At 46.3% G+C, this 25,650-nt stretch overlaps 1 protein-coding gene across 1 annotated transcript in view; it reads right to left on the bottom strand.

The window, feature by feature from the left end:
* LOC148514815 (C-type lectin domain family 2 member L-like) overlaps positions 1-25,650 on the bottom strand; it is a 71,210-nt gene that overhangs the window by 28,183 nt on the left and 17,377 nt on the right. Inside the window, exon 5 of the mRNA XM_088480944.1 lies at positions 8,775-8,852. Within this exon, the coding sequence (XP_088337070.1) occupies positions 8,775-8,852 (78 nt within the window). The remainder of the gene's footprint in view (positions 1-8,774; positions 8,853-25,650) is intronic.

Here is a 25,650-nt window from a genome sequence, read left to right on the forward strand (position 1 = left end):
TCTCCGAAGCCCAAGCCCCCTGCCCGCTACCCAGCATGAGCTTGGTCCATTGCGAGGGATCAGGCAGGAACAGCAGACACCAAACAGGAGGTGTGGCCGCAGCCAGTCGATGCATACGCAGCAGATCGGTTCCAGGCGCCGGCGGTACGAGCCTAAGTGTAACTAAGAAGCGGTTCCAAACGCTGATGGTAGAGTTTGGTGGTGGCAGCATCGTTACGCCCACGGCACAGTGGGCGGAGTCAGTGACACGTGGTCACTGACGGTAAGCGGGAAACCTCTGATACCCAAAGATCCAGTGGGTATTGAAACCCCCAACCTGTGATCGGGAGTCGGCAAGAGGCCATCCGGTCACAGAATTTGGTGGCATAGCGGTGGGATAATCCCAGGCGGCTTTTCGGTCACCCGACGAGTGAAGCAGAGTTACTCAGGAGAGGAGTAACTGCAGTTCAGGAGAACATGCAGGATGACTGATTACAGCGGAATGGAGTTGCATCAGACGGAGCTGGAAAGTGCGGCTGGCGTAACAATGGACGCCCCTCACAACGTGGTGAGAACTCCAAGCCCTGCCCCCTCGCAGAGCAGTGACCTTTCTCAGCATTCCCCAGCATGGCAGGAATCCCACCGTCTCAGGGGGCGCGGAATGGATAACCTAGCAGATAGGCTAGCGGAATTGGGAGAGGGGGCAACGGAGCAGGAACGCATGCTCATCATTCGGATGTGGCATGGCGAGCGGGCACCACTGGCCGTGGTAGCCCAAGCACCGTTGCCGACTGCTGTACCCAGATCAGGACGTATACGGTTTGCCAAGTTTGCAGACAGTAATGGGGCTATTTATGGACACTTGCAATTATTTGAAAAGACCAAGCAGGAGTGGGTCAGACACCTAGTGCCCACACTGCACGGAGAGGCCCTGGAGGCCTATGGAAGACTGGCCACCAAGGACTGTGGTGACTATGACGAAGTCGTAATGGCTCTCCTACAGCAATACTTTGTCACTCCTGAGTCCTACAGGAAAAAGTTCTGGGACTTGCCCAAGAACCCTAACAGCACCCATGAGCAATTCGCCATCCAGCTGAGGCAGTACGTGGTGAAGTGGGTTAAGGGATTTGGTGCCACTACCTGGGACGCACTGATTGATCTGCTGTGTCAAGAGCAGTTCTACCGCAGGTGCGCTCCAGAGGTGAAGGAGTGGGTGCTAGACCGGGAGCCACACAGCTTGAAGATGGCTGCCCAGCTAGCGGACAAATATGTAGCAATTTGGCCTCAAGGGCAGAATCGCCCAATTAGCAGCTGACCCAAATGGACTGTACAACCAGGGAACACCCCTCTTCTACTCATCGCCCCCCAAAGCGGGCATCCTCCAACCCGGGTGCTCTTAGCCAGTAATCGCCCTGCCCTGTTCCTGCAAATCGTCAGAGACCACTGGGGCCCCGACTGGACAAGAAGTGTTATGGCTGTGGGAAAAATCGGCCATCTGAGGATGAACTGACCCACACCCCAAGCACCCCAGACTCGTGCCCCAAATCAGAGTGCTGGAGCCGGGCTTGGTTGTCTAACTCAGGGAGGTGAGCCCAAAGAGACTGTTCCTACTCCAGTTAGTTCTATGGAGTGTATTGCACGGCAGGTAGACGCTGTGGAACAAGTCACCTGCATGGCCCAGAGGCCACCACCAAATATGTGGTGGAACCTGCAGCCGGTCCAAGTGGGGGCCCTGCAGGGGGAAAGCCTGAGAGACTCAGGGGCCTCAATTAGTGATGAGCCCCCACCTTATTGACCCTGCTGCAGTCCTGCAGGATCGAACTGCCAAGGTGACTGTGGCAGATGGACTGGAGCGAGAGGTACCTATGGCAAGAGTCTACCTGGACTGGGAGCTGGCCAAGAGTTGAGAAATGTTGCCATCATGGATGGCCTTCCAACTGATGTAGTCCTGGGGAATGATCTTGGTGGTGGAATCGTTACTGCCTTTGCTAATGCCATTACCCGGAGTCAAGCGGCCCGACTACAGTCCTCATCGATCCCAACACAGCCCAGCCCACAGGAAAAGTCCACAGCTGCTAGATCTTCACATCTGCCCAGCATGCCTTTTGCCTCTGGCATGCCCACATCCCCTAGCAACGCAGAGGATGGTGGTCCCGGCTCATTGGATCCGGTGGGGGTGCCCAGTGATGCTCCTGTCCCAAGTGATTTGCCAACTCCGGCGGTGAGTAGAAGTGACCACAACGACCTCCCTTTGACTGACACCAATCAACCAACCTAGACCCCCCTGTAGAGTGTCCCAACTTAGAAGGTGAGGGCCGCAGGCAGGAGTTTAGGGAGGCTCAGCTCTCCGATCCATCCCTGAAAGGCATGAGGCGCCAAGCTGGCAGCGGCCTTACTGGCATGGGGGCGGGGAGTGTGACCTGGTGGAAGGGGTTACTGTACAGGGTAGGCAAGGTAGAAAGGGATAGGCCAGTTAGGGAGCTGGTTCCCAGGAGCTTTCGGCACCACTGATGTCAGTGGCGCACGAGATCCCGTTGGGTGGACAGCAGGGGAGGGACCGAACACTGAAGCACCTGACACAGAACTTTTACTGGCCTGGGATGTCAGATGACGTCCGGGTCTACTGTAAGTCCTGTGACGTGTGCCAGCGACTTGGACGCCCCAGTGCTTGTGCTCCCCTTAGGTCTTTGCCAATAGTCGGGGGAACCTTTCCAACGAGTGGCCGTGGACATAATAGGTCCGCTACCGGTGCTCAGTAGATCGGGGAAGAGATACATCCTCACCGTTGTGGATTATACAACCCGGTATCCAGAGGCTGTAGCTCTGTCCACCATCACTGCGGAAAAGGTAGCAGACGCGCTGCTAGGCGTATTTAGCAGAGTAGGGTTCCCCACTGAGATTCTAACCGATCAAAGGGACGCAGTTCATGAGTGAACTGGTCCAGTGTCTCTGGGCAAAGTGCAGAGTGAGGCAACTCCGTACCGCCCCCTATCACCCCCAGACGAATGGACTCTGCGAGAGATTCAATGGCACTCTGAAGCAGATGCTACGGGCATTTGTGACTTCAGAGGGGGGAGACTGAGCGATACCTACCGCACCTCCTGTTTGCATATCAGGAGGTGCCACAGGAGTCCACCGGTTTCTCGCCCTTTGAGTTACTATATGGCTGCAGAGTCCGTGGACCCCTCGACCTGTTCCATGAATCGTGGGAAGGGGAGCTGACTCACCAGGATGCGTCCGTGTTGGAGTATGTGTTGAAGCTGAGAGATCTGTTAGGAGAATCTCATGGGGCTAGCACAAGCAAATCTTGCAAAAGCGCAGAACAAGCAGAAAACTTGGTATGACCTGGGCGCGCACTGGCCCAGGTCTTTGAAGTAGGGCAGAAGATGCTGGTTTTGGTGCCCATACTACAAAACAAGCTCCAGGCTGCCTGGGCAGGACCGTACAAGGTCTCGAAATGCCTAAGTGACATCACCTATGTGGTGTCATTTGACAGCGATGGTAGGAGGCAACATACCTACCATGTGAACATGTTGAAGGCATACCGTGTGGAGTCGCTAGCAGCTGTGTGCTAGGTACCGATGGAGGAACGAGGAAATGATCCAATTCCAAATCTACACATAACGTGCGCTGATACCGCTTCAGGACTTCATACATCTCCCCCAGTATATGCTAATTCAATTTATGCTTTAGGAAGCCAACTGATTTTGGGTGGTGAAGAGGAAATTAGGTTAGTATCTTTAAATTGTAAGATGTGTTTATTTATTTATATTTTGTGAGCTAGCATGATTGGCAACCCAGGACAGACTTACCCCTTGCTGTAATGTGTATAGAAGTAGCATAAAATAAGGCTTCGTGCCTGGTAACATTGTACATCCTTGTAAATCCTGTGTGGAGAAGAATTGCTGTAACATCTTTTGTATGCTGATATTCCCCTTCAATCCGAAGGGAGGGTCTTTAAGACTTTGAGCAATAAACACCTTTGCCTATTAGATTGCATCTGTACCCTGCGACCAACAGAATTGCGCCAAACGCTATTCCGTTCTCCTACTGTTCTGGGTTAAACAGAGTGTCTCCGAAGCTCAAGCCCCCTGCCAGCTACCCAGCAGGAGCTTGGTCCATTGCGAGGGATCAGGCAGGAACAGCAGACACCAAACAGGAGGTGTGGCCACAGCCAGTCGACGCATACGCAGCAGAGCGGTTCCAGGCGCCGGCGGTAGGAGCCGAGTGTAACTAAGAAGCGGTTCCAAGCGCCGATGGTAGAGTTTGGTGGTGGCAGCACCGTTACGCCCACGGCACAATGGGCGGAGTCAGTGACAGGCGGTCACTGACGGTAAGCGGGGATCCCTGATACCCAAGGTCCAGTGGGTATCGAAACCCCCAACCTGTGATCGGGAGTTGGCAAGAGGCCATCCGGTCACACTAACCATAACCACTGACCCTAAGCCTCCCCCTAACCCTGCTACTTTCGGTCGGGTTGCCGGCGCTGGAGTCCAAACACCTGTCAGAATCCCGGCATTGCAAGTGCCAGCAACCTGACTGTCGGGATTTTAACCGCATCCCCTGTGTAATACGCGGAAGCCTCCATCAGACAGGTCATCCTCTGTGTGGAAATATTTGGTCATCTGAGTAAAATAATTTTTTATTTTCTTCTGTACGTGTTATACTCTATTGACATTTGGTCACATTGCTTTATTTTAGTGAGTTATGTTCTGCACTTTTGACCCCATGTTTCTAACTTCATTAAAGACTTTAGTAAAGCTGTGTAAAAGTAGATATGCTAATGTACCATATGCTACACATAGTATCCTGCATCCCATAGTACGTCCCCACACGAGCTGTCCTAGTCTAGATGTTGCCTTCCTCTCTCACTCCACCAATAGAGCGACTACATTTGCCATGTGTGAACAATGCTACATTTGTCACCCAGGTGACAAAAAAGGTGCTGAATCTGCTGATGCCCTACATAGAAGACAGATGAGACTGTGTATTAGCTGCTCTTGAACCTGCCTGACTCTGGTATCTAACCTTTCCACCTATCCAGCTGCATCAAATCAGAGGTTAAGAGATTATGGGGCTCTTGTACCTCCCCTTCCCAATGTCATCTTTCCCCCTGCTTCCTTGGTGCCAGCTTGTAATGAGGTCTCTATTTCTGCCTCACCACCTAGCCACCATCCTGTCATTTTCAGATTTTGGGGTGGTTCTAATCATCTTTAGGGTAGTTTATTCTGGGTCTCCTTTATCCAAGTCCCTAGCACTACTCTATAGATTAGGAGGCAGTGCAGCCAGAAGAGACCCATTATTTATTTACTCCATGTTACATTTATTCCCTTTTCAGCTGCAAACCAATCCTTTGGTCAGCTGAGCGGTGCCAACCAATCCAGGCACTGTACTCATGAGACTGGCAATATGATAAGGAGTCCTGGACACGCCCTCTTTGCCTGAACTTCTTCTTACCCTCTGATCAGTGGATCAACGGATCCTGGTTCCTGTAACTTCTCTTGGAATCTCCTTGCTGGATATAGTCTGTCTCTGGTGCAGCCATTCATTCCTATACACTGCTCCTGCAATAATTTAGGATCACCTCTTCAGAAGCCTCATTACACTGCTCTTCAGTATCTCTCAAGTACTACTTCAATCGACTTTAGCAATGTTTTCAGGGCTAGTACCATTCATCACCTTAGTCCGCAGTGCTCCTGTGTTTCGTTACGGATAGAAATCAGATGGCAATTCCACTATACTGCCGCTCATGCTGCTCCTTCTCTATTATCTTTAATTGTTACTCAGGGCCAGATTCAGAGACGGACACCAATGCAATCACAGCTGTGAAAACATGCTAAGGTTTCCAAAGCTCACCTGAGCATAGGGACGCCCACTGCCACCTTCTCATATCTGCCCGACGTCACGCACCTGCGTAATCATCGTTAACATTGACGCAGATCGGAAACACAGCGCCTTTCCTGACACGCTAAGAGCTCTCATGCTATGAAGGAGATCACAGTGGCTAATTTATGCACGGCCATGAAACGGCGTTGAAATGGTCAGGCACACCTCCGTTCGCATAACCACCCCCCGTTACCACCTCCAAACGCTTACTGCCTGTCACTCACTTTGTGTCTGAATCCTCTGTGCGGGTGTAGTTGCAAAACTACTGCTTACACCTGTGCGCAAATGCTAAAAATCACTCGATCTGCGTAAATATCAGTATCCTTTACTTCTCTAAATCATGTCTTCAGTTCGCAAGTGTTCCTAAATCCCTCACCAATCTCACCCTGTATTAGTCTTGTGGGCCGCGACCTGCGAGCTCTCTGCCACAAAGTCCATCCCGCCTTGTGAACGCTCTTGGTGAACACCTGGGGGCTCATCTAGTAGAGACAAACTAGGGCAGAAATGGGACAAGACTGCGCTAAAAACACTAGTGTTGTGATAGCTACTGTAAGACTGCATCAATATTTCAGTGCTCAGTCTCTCAGGTCATCCATCACTCAGGAACAGATGACCTAAAATATCACTAAACAGTATTCTCACACCCACTGTCACTCTCAACCATCATTCCCAATTACCCACGTCAGGGAAAACCTAATTTACTCACAGACACTTACACACAATGGTGACTGGTAATAAAGTGTTAACAATTCCCTCACTAGCCCTAGCAATTACTGTATTATCAGAGGCAAATATATTCATTCAGAGTAGTAAAACACATTCAATTTAGATTTAATACAAACAAATTACAAGTGCTTACAAAAATGACAGATACAGGGAATCGGCATGATTTACCACCGGCCACACGGATTAAATCCCGACAGCGGCTTCCCGACACAGGAGGAAATCCCGATAGTCGCTAAGGTAAGTACTAACTAACCTAATTCCCTCCCTAACCCTTCTTTAGGGTGCCTAACCCCAACCTCCCCCGCCTAACCCTAATCCCCCCTCTAAGTGCCTAAACCTAACCCCCCCTTTCCTCGCCGCCTAAACCTAAGTCCCCCCCGGGAGCCCTAAACCTAACCCTCCCCCCCGCAGCTGTCCGCCGCATCGGCGCCCAGCATCCCAGCAATTGGGATGCCGGGCGCCAGTCTCCCGGCGTAGGTAAAATGACAGGCGTCGGGATTTTGACGCCTGTCAATTAACCCTTGTCGGGATTAAGCAGTGGGGAAGCCGGCGGTCGTCATTGCGTCCGCCGGCTTCCCAGATACAGAGATTAAAAAAAGGATACTTGCAAAATCAATAAAAAAATGTAAGATATAAATGTTCAGAATATAAACTGCTGTTGGGACCGGACATGAGAATAGGACAGTTTGCAGCTCCAAATCAGGTTCCTTAATTAAGCAAACTACTACAAGGCCATTTAAAGACTTAGTAATACTTCTAAGGAATATACAGTATTACACAGAACCCCGTGTTTTCTTTTTGTGTGGACAGAAGCCCCTGATGTCTTGGAAGGTGCTTGAGAGTTCTCCTATGAGAGGACAATACTCATGGTAGGGGCCCTATCTATGAAGATTGTATATTCTTAATAGCACCAGACCTGCCAACTCAAACAGTGCCATTATTCTGCCTTCCAATATGCCTTACTACGAAAAAAATAAAAGTGGGGGGGATATTATTTGTGCCTCCAGAACCGCCTCAGCAGTACCCCCAGTATTCCCAATCACTTCAGTTGATGCCCAGCCATACCCCCAATCTAATTGCCTGTCTCACACATATATCAGAAGAGCAGTGGTAGGAGGGTGTACTGCATGGGATACACACAGGAAAAGCAGATCACACACAATGAGTTCCCTCCTTGGATAAGGAAAAAAAAAAAAAAAAAGATGCCCAGGTACTAGACTGTGCATATCAACCTCTAACAGAACATTAAAGTTCACAATAGGAAAAGTAACTACAGTGCTACAGGCTGCTTCCTGCTACTGGTAGGGCTGTCATCAATCCCTGCTTTGGCCCAAATGTAAAAGCCAGTACTGAGATGGAAGACTTAAAACATATGACATTCAAATCAAGAATGCAACAATACTTGTATGAGGCATATTTAAGCCACACAAAATTAATTTACATAAAGTATAAATGAGCTCCAAACGACAAACACTGACAGCTTGCAGGTGAACTAGGGAAACCCTTTTCCCACAATATGCTGGACTCTAAAACCACCATGCCAAAGGCAACTGTCTACATTGCCTAGTCCCACAGGGGTGGCCAAACTGGTCCTCGAGATCCCCTAAGGCTGCGTACACACGGGACGATGTGCGCCCTGAACGAACATCGTCCCGTGTGTCCCCGGCAGTGGTGTGCTCAGTGTTGTTAACGACAAATCGTTCAAAAAAATCAACCCGTGTGTACGCACCTTAACAGTTAATGTTTGCCAGACCACCTGTGGATCTGTACAAAGTGACAGTAATGACTACACCTGTGCACCAGCTACATGGTCTGGACAATGTGAACTGTAAGGGGATCTTAAGGACCAAATTGGTTACCCTTAGACCTAATGGGTAATCCGCCCCTGGTAATATGTAAAGGTTGATCTTTTTTTTAGTAAAATGAAAAGTTAATTATTTTTCTAGACTGGTTTTCATCTGGAAACTTGCATCGCTCTATAGAAGCAGTGGCAAACCTTAATGATGTCACCTATTTTAGACTTTTATAAATAAAATAAATGACATTGGCACTCATAATATGAGCCCACTTTACCTGGCATGGGACCTAAAAGTCAATTGCTTTAAAGCAGCTTCATCAAATAAATCCTGTTGAGGCATTGGATTATAGTGCTCATGTAATGTTTGCAAGAAAAAGATGCTTACCTATCCAGGGAATAATCGAATAAACTTTCATTGCAGCTACACCAATGCATATACCGATAATTAGTGCTTTCCATGATGCTACAATGGATATAAGAGAAAATGTGAAATCTGATTAATACTTGTAGAAAAATAAGGCACAACAAACTAATGGTATAGAGACGTTAAAATAATAAGGGGTATAATTACTAAAGTGCAGGTTTTTAGAAATGGAGATGTTGCCGACAGCAACCAGATTCTAGCTATCATCATCATCTAAAAGATGTTTAGGAGAATGTTAAGAAGAATCTGATTGGTTGCTATTGGAAACATCTCCACTTCTAAAAACTTTAGTAAATATGCCTCTAAGAGCCATGGACATTTTATAAAATGCCATGTCCTGGAATTAAAAATGATCAAATCAGTATAAAAGAAAATAACGTCTGTGTGCTAATACAGGTGTCACCAGTCCAATGGAGGAATAGTAATTACCAAATGCCCAGAAAATCATTTTTAATTGTGATCATCTGTGTGGTACGCCACTATCAAAGATAGTTGATAATTTGATTAAAAAAATATTGTCTTCCTTTGTTACGATAGTCTTGTAATTATTTGGAGAAGACCCTCATTGGGTGAAAGTATGAACTAAAATACAATATATACAGGCAAGATCCCCAATTAGACTAGAATAGTGGACTATAAAAGTCTAACACCAGTGCGAAGAATACGGTGTACCTTTGTTTGACAGTGAGTCTCTAACTCTAAACCAGGCCCTCAAAACTATACCAGTATCCAAGCACCTCATATCCTTCCTAACAAATGTTTAAAAACCGAAAACAATAAAGATAACTATATATGGGTTTGTGTAGAGTTGGATGGAATGGGTCTAAATCACGAAAGCGAAATGCGCCTCTACAAAAACACATTTTGCTTAGCTCGCGGAGCTGGTATTGAAACATCCAGGCAGCTTGGCAAATATAGCATATGCGTCTGCTGTACTCCTGGAGAAAATAGCACACAATAGTTACACAATATAGTGCGTCTATATCTGGACAGTTGCATTTGCCATGTAAAAAGGCAATTAGATCAGAAGCAAATACAAAATAAGAATAATAATTACGTTGAAATAAATTTAACCATTCACTGTATTCCCTGTTCAAAGATTTAAAGGGGAATCTGACACTTTTTTTTGCTGCAGTACGATTGCAAATATCAATGTAATGATCAGCAGCTACACTATTGACAGTATTATTGGGGGGATTCAAGCGCACTCGGTCATTGCCAGTTTTTATTTTGTATCAGGGGTTGAGAAGCCACAAGTGGACAATCTGACAGGCTCGTGCACCTTTTTTGCAGTCCGCACTGGACGCATTTGCTGAACAGGAGTTTACTGTACTTTTCCCATGGTTAGAGCGCTCTCTAACCCCCATTCAATGGTCATAAGCGCAAAATTAAGCCCAGTATAAAATAGGGCTTAATTTTTCCCTTGCATGCAAAATAGGAAAAGAAAACAAGATGGAAATTGTATTTATGTCCAACTCTACATCGGCCCCATAGTATGTATCGTTATGACAGAAAAAAAGTAACTGTATAAGAATGTGTTTTTCACACTCACCCCATTATGGGGTGATAAAATACATAATCAAATTCACGCTTAGAGTTATCCAGGGTAAATTATTCTTGATTGTGTTCACATGTACCTAAGATCAGGACTTTAATATAGGTTTGATTTTAACTATAAAACAGTGTCCCCACTGTGCATAGGAAAATAAATAGAAAAGTTCACATGATTCAGAGTCAGACAAATCTACGCATTTCGCAATTTTCTGCCAAGTGCAGATGTGAAAAAAAACAGTATACGGGGTCTCTGTGCATTCATGCAATGACGTGTCTGCACTAGCAAGCATCTCCGTGTAGACAGTTTGCAGAACGTAACACTCGCGTTTTTGCACTGCACATGATCCAGTAACAAGTACAAATGATGCAGACTCGAAAAAAGTCATAATAGTATCTTTCTAGTTATTTTATTAGTTTAATACTTAAGTATTAAAATACTGTGCTTTAAATGATTGATGTTAAAACTAAAATACATTTTCCTAAGATTCTTATGTGATTACTGTTGGCCATAATTACTTTAATGATATTAATTATGATTAAGATTGTACTAATAAAATAGTAGGTATTGGAAAAATATAGAAATAAAGGAATCAAGAGTTTTTCTAAAGATTTAAAATGGCTGCTACAGACCTTTTACAGATGCCTCTGCAACTAATTTTTATTAAACATACAAGAATTAAATACAAATATTCAACTAATAGCACATAATTATGTTTTCTGAGTTAGAATGTGACATCAAAATAATGAGTAATAAAAATACAACACTTTACATTAGAACAAAAAACATATATTATTTTTATGAACTGTCACCGACCTTGTACAGGTTGAGTCTCCCATATCCAAATATTCCGAAATACGGAATATTTTCAGCATGACTGAGATAATGAAACCTTTGATTTTTGAAGGTTTAATGTACATAAACTTTGTCTAAGGCACAAATTATTAAATATATTGTATAAAATAACCTTCAGGCTGTGTGTATAAGGTGTATATGAAACAAATTAATTTCATGCACGTACACAAACTTTTTTTGATTCACAAAAATATAAAATATATTGTATAAAATGACCTGCAGGTTGTGTGTATAAGGTGTATATAACACAAATGCATTCTGTGTTTAGATTTTGGTCCCATTCCCAAGACATTTCATTATAATAAGCAAATATTCCAAAATACGGAATATCCAAAATACCCCTGGTCCCAAGCATTTTGGATATGGGAGACTCAACCTGTATTAGAGTAAATATTATGATGGAGAGAAGTCTGGTCTAAAGAAATAACATTTCTAGTTATAAAATATTTGTAAAATTCAATATTGATACAGAAAGTTGTATTTGTAATAACAAGTAAAAATCTTTTATAGTGAATCCTAAAATGGCCTCTGTGCACTCGCTAGTATGTTCTGACATGTTTCAGATAAGAAATACATGTGTGGAGATGACGTTGACTTATGGCTAGCATCCAAATGAGCTTGGATAAGTAGCATCCCATGTAATTACCGACCAATGATGACCGCTAGGTGACACAAAGGCCACCAAGATGCAGGATTGGCCTGGACTTGATCACATGAGCAGGGCAAGATGGCGACGTCCATGTTGCTGACCTGGTGGGAACAATGCCATGAGGAATGCCAGCACTGCACCCAAAATCCTGCACAGTGTACAAATGTGCAGTAACATTGGCACTTGGGGAATCCGCCGTGTAGACCACCATAGTTGCGCGCCTCCTGGTCGCCAGAGCACACCTACATCTGACAAGCGGCCAGACAGGTAAGAAAGAGGGCCTGGTTTTGGGAACATTACCCGGAATTGTGACAATTGCACTATAATGATTAATATTTAAAAGTGATGCCATGGACTTCTGGTGGATGGGGCATCTTGTATGGCCGCTTTTTACAATAGCTCCTGACAGATGCCTCCTGAATCTCTTCTAATCTCCTTCATCCCTGCAAAATTTGAAGATGTAAAACCTATTGGGTATCAATAGTTTAGAGGAAACTGTAGGGGTTTAATTCTCCAGGAGACCCACTATCTCCATCTCCACCATAGTCTGGCCAATGCAGTCATGGAACACACGGTCGCCATTACCCTGTTGGACTGTACAAACATTGCACAGTGGCTCTCGTCTCTCAACAGGACGCATCCTAATATTACCCCTGGAGGAAAGACCTATAGTTGCGGTCTCTGCCTGAGGGGGATTGCCTCGTTGGTACCTGGCCAAATCCTGTGGGGCTATTTGCCGGGCCGCACGTGTGTCCTATCCTGGTTCCCGCTAGGGCATTCTTCTATGCCCTGAAAGGTCTTTCAACCTTGGGGACCCCCTACTATACTCTACAGCCGCTTAACGGCAAGATACATTGGCTTACGGGGGCTGGTTCCCCTACCAGGGCCATCTCTTCCATTGGGCTTGTTGCCCAAGGGCCCGAAGCTTGTAGGGGACCGCCAACCCGCCCCCTTGCAGCCGCGGCCAGTTGGTAAATTTGTGATATTTTTACAAGCCGGCGCACTGTATTCTGATCCAACCCCCCCCACCCCACCGTGACGAGTACTCACCTCAGTTCCACTTTCACTACATCCGCCGGCTTCAGACCAGTCAGACAGAGTCTCTCTGCATGTGTTTGAGGTCTGATGGGCACGCAGGAGGGTTTCATTTTATTGACCATTTACATTTTTTTCCTGTGAATGGGTGAGTAGGGGCCCCAGTGCATTGCCTTGCCCGGGGCCCACACTGCTGTTAGGATAACCCTGTCCCCTACTTCTGCTACCACCTCCCGCTTCCCCTTGAATGCTGTCTGCACTTGAGTGGTGGAGGGCTCCCCCTGGTACCTTTGAGGACGTCAGTGCTTCAGACATCGTGCGGTCCTTGGGTCTGGCTCCTGAAGCCATCTGAAAGGGTCACTGTCCTACTACCTCCATGAGGGTGCTGGACTGGCTGGTTCCCCTGAAGACAGATTTGCTGGTGGAGATCCCTCTCAGGCACCAGATTTCCCAGAGGCCGCGGGTGGCCGAAGATCAGGCAGGCTTGTGCTCCTGCTGTGAGCGGTACTCACTCCCTTGTGTGGCTGGGCTCTGGAGGATCTACCAGGCGACTAGACTGCCGCTTATTAAAAGAGACCTTCCTGGGCTGCTGCTGGTTCCTGGTCCTACTGCCATCGCCAAGACTTGCTGGGGTGCGCTGGGGATTACCTTTTGCCACCACTACCGCTAATCATCGAGCAGCTGTTATTGAACTGCCGGGGTAGTCCTGTCCTCGGGGCCCCTGACCCAATCTTACCTCTGCCCTGGCGGGGACCGGCTGACACAAGCACTGCCTGCCTGTTGGCTCTCCCTGTACCACACACCACGGGATCAAACCGGTGAACTTGTTCCCGAAGTTACCACCATCCTGCTGCAAGCCCTTCCAGGCTTGCTGAAAAGCTGAACAAGCCTCCGGGCCCTACTGTGATGACCATACCCTGCAGTTCTCCGTGGCCGCGGTCCAGGATTCCACTCCCCAGTACTAACAGGGTTTGTCAGTGTTTCTTTACCAACTTCTCTCATAACCTCTTTCTGGTTTCCCTTCTGTGTTGTACCTGTCCTCTTCCCATCCCCTAAACTCTTAACCACCTTTCTCATCTTATCTACTCATCTGAATGCTCTAGTCTAGTGGTGTCAGACTACTCTGGTAGTAATACCACAAGTTGAGCCCTGTCTACGGAGGACAGTGTCTAATCTTACCTGCCAAGGCTCATCCTGTAGCTCTTCTGCCAATTTTCAGCTTCTACATCAGCCTTCCTGACAGACGCCAGGCTTCATCCTACCCATTATTAATATAAGGTTTTGAAAGTCAGTTTATTTGTTAATTCTTAATTATATTGTAATTAGATACAAGTCTATTCATCTATTACTATTTGTGTAAAGGGTACCTGCTACCCTGCATTTCACTTTTTTTTTTTCTGCTGAAAACGACTTATACAGCATTTTTCCCTTATTGCAGTGTTATACTGCCACCCTGTGGCGGTTTGATATAATTTAACTGTAAATAGACAAATTATTTTTCATAATTCTTGTCAAGTCAAATTTATTTAATTTGTGCTCACACTTAGATTTGCATTATTCAATCATTGGTTCTGTTAAATTGCTGCTCTCTCTTAACAAGTGTAGATGAGAAAGAGTGAGATATCTGACATAGCACTTATCCCTTGAAATAACAGTCAACTGTGGTTCCCTTCATAAACCCCAATTTCTACTGTTATTTGTCTTGCCCCCAGGTTATAGGACAAATTAATGAGAAAATGAATAGGCTGGTATGAGAACCACAGGGAGGGTATAGACTAGGAGTACTTCGATAAATACAAGCCTGGTATAGTGCATGCTGCTACTTGAATAAATCACTAAGCAAGGACAGGTTCTGTATGCCTTCTAGTAACGTCTGCTGTGAGTGGGAAGCATAATAGTCGCTCCGTTTAAAGTAATGGCCATAATAGTGTGTGTAACAAGATAAGAACAGAATGAACTGTTGCATTGGTATATCAAGGTGCATTCACATTACTATTTATTTTTCATGTTCTTAATTATTTGCTTTGATTTGTAGCATTTGCACTTTACTTACATCAACAAAGAATTAACGATCATACCATCTTTTGCAATTGTTGCTCGAGTAATACCATGTTATTAATTGTAGCAATAGGTTATGATATTTGCATGGAGATGTATATCAGTATATACATTAATCTTGCTTAATGATTTATTCCCAACTATTTTATTGTCTCTCTCTCTCTTTCTCACGTACTCCACATTGTAATAGTGCTTTCAATTAGGATATATTGGGGTAGATGTATACTTAACGTGCCGCTATAACGCTTGCCGCTTCGCCTCTTTACCGAAGCAGGAAGCACTACCGATGAGATGTATGAACATCTCATCAGCCAGAGAGGGGGAGCGCTAACTCCCCCCTCCGGCGTTACCCGCTAGAGACAGCAGCGCATCAGCCTAGTGCTGATGCGCTGTGTCTCTGTCCCGGCCGGCTTCACTGAGCATGCGCGGGATCTCGCAAGTATCGGGAGATCCCCGCGTGGAGCCGGCAGCCGCCGCAGCAGGGACAGCGCTTTCCCTGCTGTGGTGATAGGCTACAGCCGGCCGAACGGTCAGACGATCTGACCGTTCATACATAGCCCAGGCTATCGGCGCTGCTATCTACAAGCGCCTCTGTCATTTACCGCCCAGACCCCCGATCATACATCGGGGAGAAGCGGTATCAGCGCACATAACATGCGCTGATAACGTTTCTGGGCTTCATACATCTTCCCCATTATCCCTTAAGGTTTGCCATTGATTCCATTTTGCTATAAAGCAAACACTGGTGTTTTTTATTATTTTACATGTTACAGTATATGTTGTATTTTGTGATATGCATGTGTCTTTATATTTCGCCAATTAAAAACTTGGGGTATGGTATACAATCGGGAAGCCGGCTGCCGGAATCCCGACAGCCGGCCTCCCGACTGCTTTATCCCGGCGTGGGATAAATGACCGGCGTCTATACCTAGACGCCTGTCATTTCCCCGATGCCGGGAGACCGGTGCCCGGGCGCCGTGAGCGGACAGCCGCACGGGGGGGGCATGACTTAGGGTTAGGCACCCCCCCGGGAGGGTTAGGCTAGGGGTACGGAGGGTTAGGGTTGGGCACCCCCCCGGGGGACTTAGGTTTAGGCAGCGGGGAAGGGGGGGGGGGGGTGGGGAGGTTAGGTTAGGTTCGTTTATACTTAACTTTTATTACAAGGCAATAGTCATTAAAAATTGACTAACTAAGGTATGTTTTAATATATATTTTTATGTACTTTAACCAATGAGTGCACCTATATATAGGGTTCTTGTGTTTGGTTGCTCTCTCTCTTTCAACCAACATCCTTTCCTCCTCGATAAATCTAAAAACTCTGGGTAACACCACCACCACCTCTATGTACTGTCAAAATACTGATTGCTGAGTGACTACAATATGGTTAGGTGGTCATAATAGATTCGATAAGATTTTTCTTGATCAGTGCAGTGATTTTTTTTTCTCCTTCTTTCACCCTCCCCCCATTTATTCGAGGGCTAAGATTAGTCAGGTAAATCTAATTCTTCACACACCATAGCTCATTCTGGGGAATCACAGGAATCTACCACAACCCCTACTTTATAGGTGATACCAGTTGAGGCCTTACCTCTAGCCGATATGGCGAGGGAAAGGTCCTCATTATGCCCCTCAAAGATAAACGTCATGAGGACATGACTACCAAAATAGACACTGCTCTGGCCAAGCTAGATTCTCAGGTCACACGCACTGAAACTCTAGAACAACGTACTAGCGATGTGGAAGACTCATTGCACGTGGTGCTACAGCATGGTGAATCGCAAGCTAACATCATTCAGGCCATGCAGGAAAAAGTTGATGATTTGGAGAACCACAATAGGAGGAACAATCTCCGTTTTATAGATATACTAGAATCCAGAGTTTCTCACTGTCAACCTCCCTCTGGCATTAGGCCTAGATGGGGACTTTCCTATGCCGTAAATAGAAAGGGAACATAGCAACTCTAAAAAAAACATTGGTCTAAACCAGCCAACCCTGTCTACTACACAGAAATGCTCAAGGGAAACCAAGGCCGGTAGTGGCTAAGTTTCTTGATTATCGAGTAAAAGAAAATACTAGCCAAATATCGCAGTACACAGCTGTGAGGGACCACAGAATTTTAATGTTTCAAGATTTTCCCGCAACAATTTCTGAGAAAATAAAAAAAGCATTTTCAGAGGTTTGTCACCATCTCCATGACCACAATCACCAGTTCACTCTCCTTTACCTGGCTAAACACTGGGTACTTATATAGATGGTCAACAGTTTTATTTTGATGACCCCCAATTGGCTAAACGCCAGCTCATGGTTCAGCATTCACCACTGCGCTCCCCCCATGCCCTTGAGGTGGCTTGATAATGCGATAAATACTTTAGCAAGTCTGCAGATACACTTACAGTTAATTGAAAGTTAAAGTGCAAGTTTGTGGTTATTCAATATTTCAGCCACATGATTAGCTTTTGGGTTATTATAATATGGTCTAAATCAAGGGAGATTTCTACAATATAAATTACTTTCACTGAATATAGTTCTGAAACAAAAATTCTAATGCCCCCAATGTTTCCCCTTTTCCTGTACTAACTGTTCTTATGTTATGTTCGTTGTAATAGTTTTGCGACCTCAAACAGTTATGACACTGGCATTCGCATAGGAACATTGGAAAAAGTGGTGAATTGAAGAAAGATTTTCTTCCTCTACTGTTATTTATGTACATGGAAGCTGTGTCACTCGTCTCCTGGATTTTTCTTTTCAGCTTTTATGGAATGGTCAACATTTTTCTTACAAAAGGATCAGTCATACTTTTACTCTAATGTTAGTAAAGCCTGCTAGGTCTCTGGGATCCATGTGGGATGGGTTATCCATGCCGTCCTGTCCAAACACCATTTCTAACTCTCTGATTAATTTGCAGTTGGTGTCATGGAACGTGGTTGGAGCTAATAGTCCTATTAAATGCAAACTTATAGTCACACATTTCAAAAAAACTAAACCCTGCTGTGATTTTCATGCAAGAGAGACACTGTAAATTGGGGGAATTCTTCCTCCCTTCGGGCTCCTTGGTTGGGTAAGTGTATTAAGTCTTCGTATTGTACCAGGGGCATTGTCATAGTATTTCGTAGGTCCGTTCTGACTATAATAAATCAAAGTTATCGAACCCGGGAGGGAGATTTAGTATTTTGGACGAGAGTATCCATGGTATCAATTACACAAATAGGCCCCAAACGTGGACACTTTTTCCTTCTTTAAGTCCTTGCTCCAAATTTTACAACACAGGGACAACTTCCCATTGATCATTTTTTCTCAGGGGGGGGGGGGGGGGGGGGGGTACTTCACAGTAGCAGATCCCCTAATAGACAAATCTCCTAACACCTCGGCCACACTCACCCTCATGGGACATTTTTCCGACTTTAACATCGGCCCTTCAGATATCAGATCCCTGGAGAATACTTAACCCATCAGATAAGGCTTCTACTTTTTACTCGGGAGCACACCGCTCCATTACCAGGTTAGACCAGGGCTTGACAAATATTTCTAAAATCTAGTAGCCAGGATTAAAAGTAGAAGCCAAACCACCCCCCCCCCCCTTCTCCTGGGACAGCATTACTGAGCACCCCCCTCTCCCCCAGGCAACCAACCCCCACACCACTAATGGGGTACCTCCATGTAAGCCACCCCTCTACAGCCACAAGGCGGTGCAGCTACCCCCCTGGCAAACAACCCCCCCACAGCCACAGCTAACCCTCCTGCCAAGGCAACCAAAGCCCTGCAAAACCACACCTTCGCAGCCAAAAACAAAACCCCGGGCCCGGGTCACCCCACCACTCACTGGGGGGATTCAATACCTATACAATGGGTTGCCTCTTCTTTGACTTACTTGGGGATTACCCTAACAAGGAATCCGGCAGATCTTTATAGTCATAACACAACATGGGCGATTCGACACATAGCCAAGGAGCTCTGAGGGTGGGATCACCTATTACTCTTGAATCTTGGCCGGACGAATTTGATCAAAATGTTTACGTTTCCCAGGTTATTATATCTGTTACAAGCTTTGCCTCTTACCCAAAGGGATGTTAAATTGATTAATACTAAATTTAGATCTTTCATATGGCATGGGAAGACACCTAGAATTAGTTTACAAAAGTTATACCATGTCCGAGCTAATGGGGATATCAATTTTCCTGATATAGTACGATATCATGCTGCCCAATTACAGTATCTAACCGACTGGTTGCACAGGAGTGACGTATATGCCAACACTTCTTTGGAGGCTCAATTTTGTGGACAAGGGTAAATTTTTGGACAATATGAGCTTATCTAGCTGTTTATATGCACAAGATCATGATATATACCATTTAAACATCAAGATAATCCCCTTCGGTGAACTACAAGACAAATTTGTCACCAACAGGGACTTAATGCTCATCACTCATTACACTTTCTTTATGTAAAATTCCAGAGTTTCATGGTGGCATGGCTGCCCACCCCTTTAATATTTGGAGGTGGTAGACAAATTTGACATGATTTGGGCTTTCCCTGTGACGTTCTTACAGGCACATTATAGATCTACTGTGCTTAGGGATTTGGGGGATCCTGATTGGGATAATCCTTTTGATAAATTATTGAGGTGTGGACCTACAGTATGTGTAGGAAGGCTAGATCTTGTTATGCGTCACTGGAAACTCAGACCATACGGCTTCTAAAACAGGAATGGGGCAGTGGCTTATCCACTTTTCTACTCCTTCTACCCAGGATCTCCTACGATTTCTCAATAATGCCTGTAAGCTACTGCCCTCAAGTATGTATCAAGAATAGTTTTACAATGTGATCCACAGAACTTCTCTGTCACAAACTCACGGGCGGATAGTGGATGCTACCTGTATTCAGGGAATTGGCTAGACCTATTCCTGAGGCGCTGAGTCTAATGTGCCGGCGGTTTTCACTAGGGACCCTCGCAAGAAGGTATGGACTTGGCTGCGTCTGACACACAGGTCGCGGCCCTCAGGTTAGGTTTCCCTATACAGGTGCTGGCACTTGGTCAGTATACAGGAGGCTTGAGTGTAGTCGACTTAGCCGGATCAGAACCAAACGGATGAAGCGGTACCAGGGAGCAGACGTAAACGGGTCACAGGGAATAACAAAGGTCAGAAACAGATATCAACGTAGAACCAGGGATCAGGCAGAATCAGAGTCACAAAACATGCCAGGGGTCAGAACCAATAATCAGGATATGCACAGGAATGCTGGAGTATGGTAATGGAGCCTATACTCTGGCACTGGAGTGGTCCCAGGAACTTCCTTTTATAGGTCAGAGTTCAACTAGCAACAATCAGCGCTTCCCTACTTTGGTGCCTGTCCCTTTAAATGCTTTAACAGAGCGGCGCGCGCGCTTCTAAGGAAGCCGCAGCCGCCTGCACACAGCTGCTGGGGGAAAAGAGCAGCTGACAGCGGGTGCCGGGGATCTCCCGTCCACTGTCACACACCAGCCCGGACTCCAGCGTCGCTGGACCAGGTAGGAGCAACCTGGATTCGGCGGCGTTGTGACACTGTCCCTCCAAACAGACAATATCTTATGGGATTGTCTTCGCCATATTGCTGTCCCTAGTGTGAGGATTAGTTGGCAGACTTGTATCATTCTCTTTGGGATTGCCCAATAATTAGAGGATTTTGGTTCAGGGTGAAACAGGACACAGAAAGTATGTTGATTAACTATATCCCCGTCACATCAGAATGGGCTATATTTGGATTTCCTCCTAAATCTTAGCGGGTCACTAAGGGCATTAGACACTTTTGCTGGCTATAAGCTCTGCAGCCAAGAAGACCATAATTAAAAGTTGGATTAATCCAGGTCCTCCTATATTTAATTTATACAAAGAAAAACTATCATATTTCTAAGATAGACTGGGTAGAAACCATGTTTGAGAAAGAAAAACAAGTGGGAGGTTTTTTTTGTTGTTTTTTTGTTGTCTGGTAGAGTTATATAGGAACTCTGCCTAATACGATGCAGACAAAGATACATGATTGTTTATGCCAAACATCTTGGTAAGGGTTGAGGTTATGGGACCCTCTGATTGATGTATAGGTGTATATGAGTATAATATATATATATATATATATATATATATATATATATATAAAAAATTCCGGGAGGCAGGCGACACATTCCATTCACTTGTTGTATAATTCATATGTAAACATGTACTATGGATATATTGTTATAGTTTGTGATCCACATTTTATAGCCCTCATCTATTACTAAGACTTGTCTTCCTCAAACGTTTGAGAAAGTATCCTCCTTTGTTCTTCTGCTGTCATTACTATGAGAATTAATTGTGCAGATTTTTTCAATGTACTGACTTATCTTACTTCAATTAAAAAAACAAAAACAAACATGTTTATGTAAATTAATAGAGATATATAAAAGTATAAATATTGTGACTAAAGGTTATTAGAGAGGACTGGGGATTGTAGCTCCGGGACATTGGTGGCCAACCAGTCGGTCGGCCACCCCTGAGAGCCAGAGCCAAAAAATATATGTAGTCAAAAGCCACGCCCCATTTTTGTGCGCATGCCTTTGGTATGACATTTGCAGGAGCATGACCTCGTGTCACACCCACGTTTTTAGTTACACTGGGGGCCAGCCCAGGACATTGAAAATAAACATTTTACATAAAGTTCCCAATATACATTTTTCACTGTTGAAGTGAAAGAAAAAGCCAGAGCAACAGAGAACATTGATATAGCCACGTTCACATAAAGTACACAGAAACAAGCCAGATCCACAGAAACAAGCCAGATCCACATAAAATTCATATTGAAATCCAGAATCACATAAGAAACATTGAGAATGCCAGTGCCCATTATTCTGTGCCCCTTGTAGTTGTGCCCCATATGCAGTGCCCTCCTGTAGTTATCCCATTAAGCAATGCCCTCAGTAGTTGTGGCCCTTATGCAATTCCCCCTGTAGCTGTGCCCATTATGCAATGTCCTCTGTAGTTGTGCCTTCTGCAATGACAACTGTAGCTATGCCCCCTCTGCAATGCCCCCAGTAGTTGTGCCCAATAAGCAATGGGCATGTAGCTGTGCCCATTAGGCAATGCCCTCTATAGTTGTGCCCCTTCTGTAATGCCCCCAGTAGCTGTGTCCCTTCTGCAGTGCCCCCTGTAGCTGTGCCCATTAAGCAATGCCTCCAGCACTTGTGCCCCTTCTGCATGGTCCCTTTTAGCTGTGCCCATTAAGCAATGCCCCCTCTAGCTGTGCCCCTCCTACAATATCTCTGTAGTCGTGCCCCCAGCACTAGCTCCCCCTCCTCGCCCACACCCCTATGAAGAAAGTTACCTTCATGCTGGCACTGTTCCACGCAGTCAGGGCTCTGGAGTCCCACCATCGCTGCTGCTTCGGCCGCGTGCTGGATCTGACGGGATCCAGCAGACGCGTGGGCTCCTCACATCGCGGGTCACATCAGGACGTCAAAGGGTTCTGGACCAGGTTCCCACATTTTTACTCAAAAATAGGGATTCTGTACATCTTTTCTCCTGCCTTTGGGTGGAGAAACTTTTTTGCCTGTTTTTGCCTATGGAGTTTTCGCCCAGGCGAAAATGTCCTGGAATTGAGCAGGGCGACACTTTGGAAACAGGCGAAAACAGTTAATCGGCGAAAACTTTTTGCCGATCGCAGCTTTTCGCCTCTAATTGAATACAGGCCTTGATTGCATAGGCAGAGGAATCAGTAGCAGAAAGAAGTGATACTGCCTTTTTCTTCTTGGGGTTCCATGGGGTCCACAGAGAATACGTTGGGGGTATGAATCCCGGTCACCAAACAGTTAAACAAACGACCTCTATGCTCCCAGGATGAACCGGGTCCCTCCTTCATATACCCCACCTCCGGCCCCAGGTAGCCAGTTGTTTCCTGTTGGTGTTTCACCACAAAGACAGTGGGACTGCAGGAGCAGTCCTGCAGACAAAAAAAAAAAAAAAAAAAAAAAAGAGAGAGAGAGTTACCTCTCCATCCGGCGGGTGGTCTGAGCTGTCCTGGAAGCAGCCTCGCATCTGACTTGAGACACACCGGCCACCTGCTGCAGCTACCCCCTCCGGCGCCGCAACGCTGTTAGTGTCTTCGGCAGGGGCTCCGAGCCCTGGACTGCATCCGGATCAAGGGGATGACAGGTAAGAGGGGTTTTGGTGGCCGCTGACGCCGAGACCTTGTGGCAGTCCAGCCTCTGGCGGGAAGACTGGCCGGAGGTCAGCTGCAGTCGGGAGGACGTACAGCTTGTCTCCTACACTAGACCGCCGGGATATGACTAGCTCCTGACAAGCCGGGGGTTGTTTCTTTGGCGGCGGCTATGTAAGTTTACCGGGCAGGTCCAAGCAGCATAGGGGAGACTCGCTCTCCCCAGCGGCCCCTCCCCCGATCCACACGCTGGCTCAGCTACATGCTCAGAGCAATTGTGGGTTGCTCCTACCAGCTTCCCCTACATGAGTCAGCCAGAGACCACTCTCAGGTGCCCTCAGTTGCTGCACACTCAGGAGGCTGGATCAGTCTCCCTGTATACCTCTCCTACTGCTGGATCAGGTTATACAGAGCCCTCTATCCTACTAAGCCTAGGGCTGTTCGTAGTGACAAGAGCTTAAAATTGCATACGCTCACAAGGTGTATTTTATGCATTGCATGTGATGCGGTGTGTGGTACTGCCTTTTATACCTGAATAACTGTCAGTTTGTAACCTATCTCTGCTGTTTTCTCCCTATAACCCTCTACTACGGGTGTGTGGGTATTTGGGGTGAAACAAGATCACGTGTGTACTCAGAATGTCATTATTATGTCTAAAGAGTCTGAAAGACAGGTGGCAAAGCCCCTGTGCTGGTGTTTTGTATGGCCGGCATAGCGGGGGTTCCTCCCCAGGATTTCATACAATCTGAATTATGTGGTCACTGTGGTAAGCAGACAAACCTTCCAGCTTCTGGACAGGAACTCTCTTGGGTTCCCTTTTCCGGGAGGCAATCGGGAAGCCGACTGCCTATATACTGACAGCCGGCTTCCCGACTGTCATATCCCGGCAAGGGTGAAATGCCGGGCGTCTAGATGCAGACGCCCGCATTTCCCCGACGCCGGGAGACCGAAACCTATCCCTCCCCCCCCCGCGGCTGTCCGCTCTCGGTGCCCGGCATCACTACGATCGTGATGCCGGGCACCGCGAGCAGACAGCCGCGGGGGGGGGGGGGGGCGGGGGGAGGGTTAGGTTTAGGGCACCCGGGGGGGACTTAGGGCTAGGCACCCCTCGGGAGGGTTAGGCTAGGGGGAGGGAGGGTTAGGCACCCCCGGGGGGGACTTGGGGTTAGGCACCCCCACTGGGGGACTTAGGGTTAGGCAGCGGGGAAGGGGGTGGTTAGGGTTAGGCACTTGGGGGGGGAATTTAGGGTTAGGCACCCCTAAGGAGGGTTAGGGGGGTTAGGTTAGCTTAGTAAATACTTACCTCTCCACGATCGGGATTTCCAGCGCTGTCAGGCTTCCGCTGCGTCGCACTCTGCTCCTGTCGGGCTGCCGCTGATGGGAATCGAACCGCCGGCCAGGCGACCGGCGGTATTTCATACCAATCCCCCTTTTCCCATATTATGGACCAAAATCTGCTTAGTGGCCAGGGTACAGAGCTCAATGTCCTACTAAGCTGGTGTTCTTTTTGTAGTTGATTAAGAGCCTATGGCAAATATATTGCTTAAATGCTTTAAGTTTGCTGAGTTATGCTGCCTTTGTTTTCTGAAGGATTGTCAGTATAACGGTATTTCACATTACTAGATATGTGTGAAGGTGAGCACATTACATTGTTACCTCTGTAAAGGAAGTGCTCCAAGTGGCCCAAACTGCAGGCTATAGGGGCTAAATTGTAATTCACATGTACTGGTGAGAGCTTTGCCCATCCCCCCTCTATCCTAATTAGGAAAACTCAGCAGCAGTTGAGTACTGATGGGGGGGGGGGGGGGAGGAAGGGAAGTTGGCCTATCCCTGATTATGCCTTATTACTAGGAAAGTGTATAACACTGGAATCCCACCAGCTTTTGTTGCTTGTGATTCAGTACCTATTTGAGGAAAAAATGTGCATGTAGATCTTGCCAAACTGATCGTTTAGGCAGAGATTTTGTGTGACTTATGCTACTATTGAAAGTGTTACTTTTTTCTTCCTAAACTGCGGTGTTAGGGGTTAGAGAGTGCTTCACATGTTTCTGTGAAAACAGTCACTTGGCAGTTTTAACCCTACACTTGTTGTGGGTTACTTGCAAATGTTTTCAGGAGATTTGGTTCCTCTCCTTGGATGGCCAGGTTTTACAGAGCTTGATGTCCTACTTAGCCTTGGGGCTGTTAGTAGTTGACTAAAAACTTATTGCATATGTGTAAAAAAAAAAAAAATAATAATAATAATATATATATATATATACATACACACACACATATATATGAATATATGTAAAAGGGGAGAACCTCCCTTTATGAGTCAGCCAGAGACCACTCTCGGATGCTGGTGGTGGCTATTTGCCCAGGAGGTGAAGCAAGTCCCTATATACCTCCCCTGCAGTGATTAGGGCATACAGAGCTCTAGGTCCTACCTGGTGTTTTGGTAGTTGACTAGAGAGCTTAGTGTGTATGTACATGTGGATATGTATATATAGATGTATATATCAAATTATATATCCGTGTGCATT

Source organism: Taudactylus pleione, unplaced genomic scaffold, assembly GCF_031769625.1.
Source record: "Taudactylus pleione unplaced genomic scaffold, aTauple2 ptg000258l, whole genome shotgun sequence".
In the NCBI taxonomy this organism is placed as follows: Eukaryota; Metazoa; Chordata; class Amphibia; order Anura; family Myobatrachidae; genus Taudactylus; species Taudactylus pleione.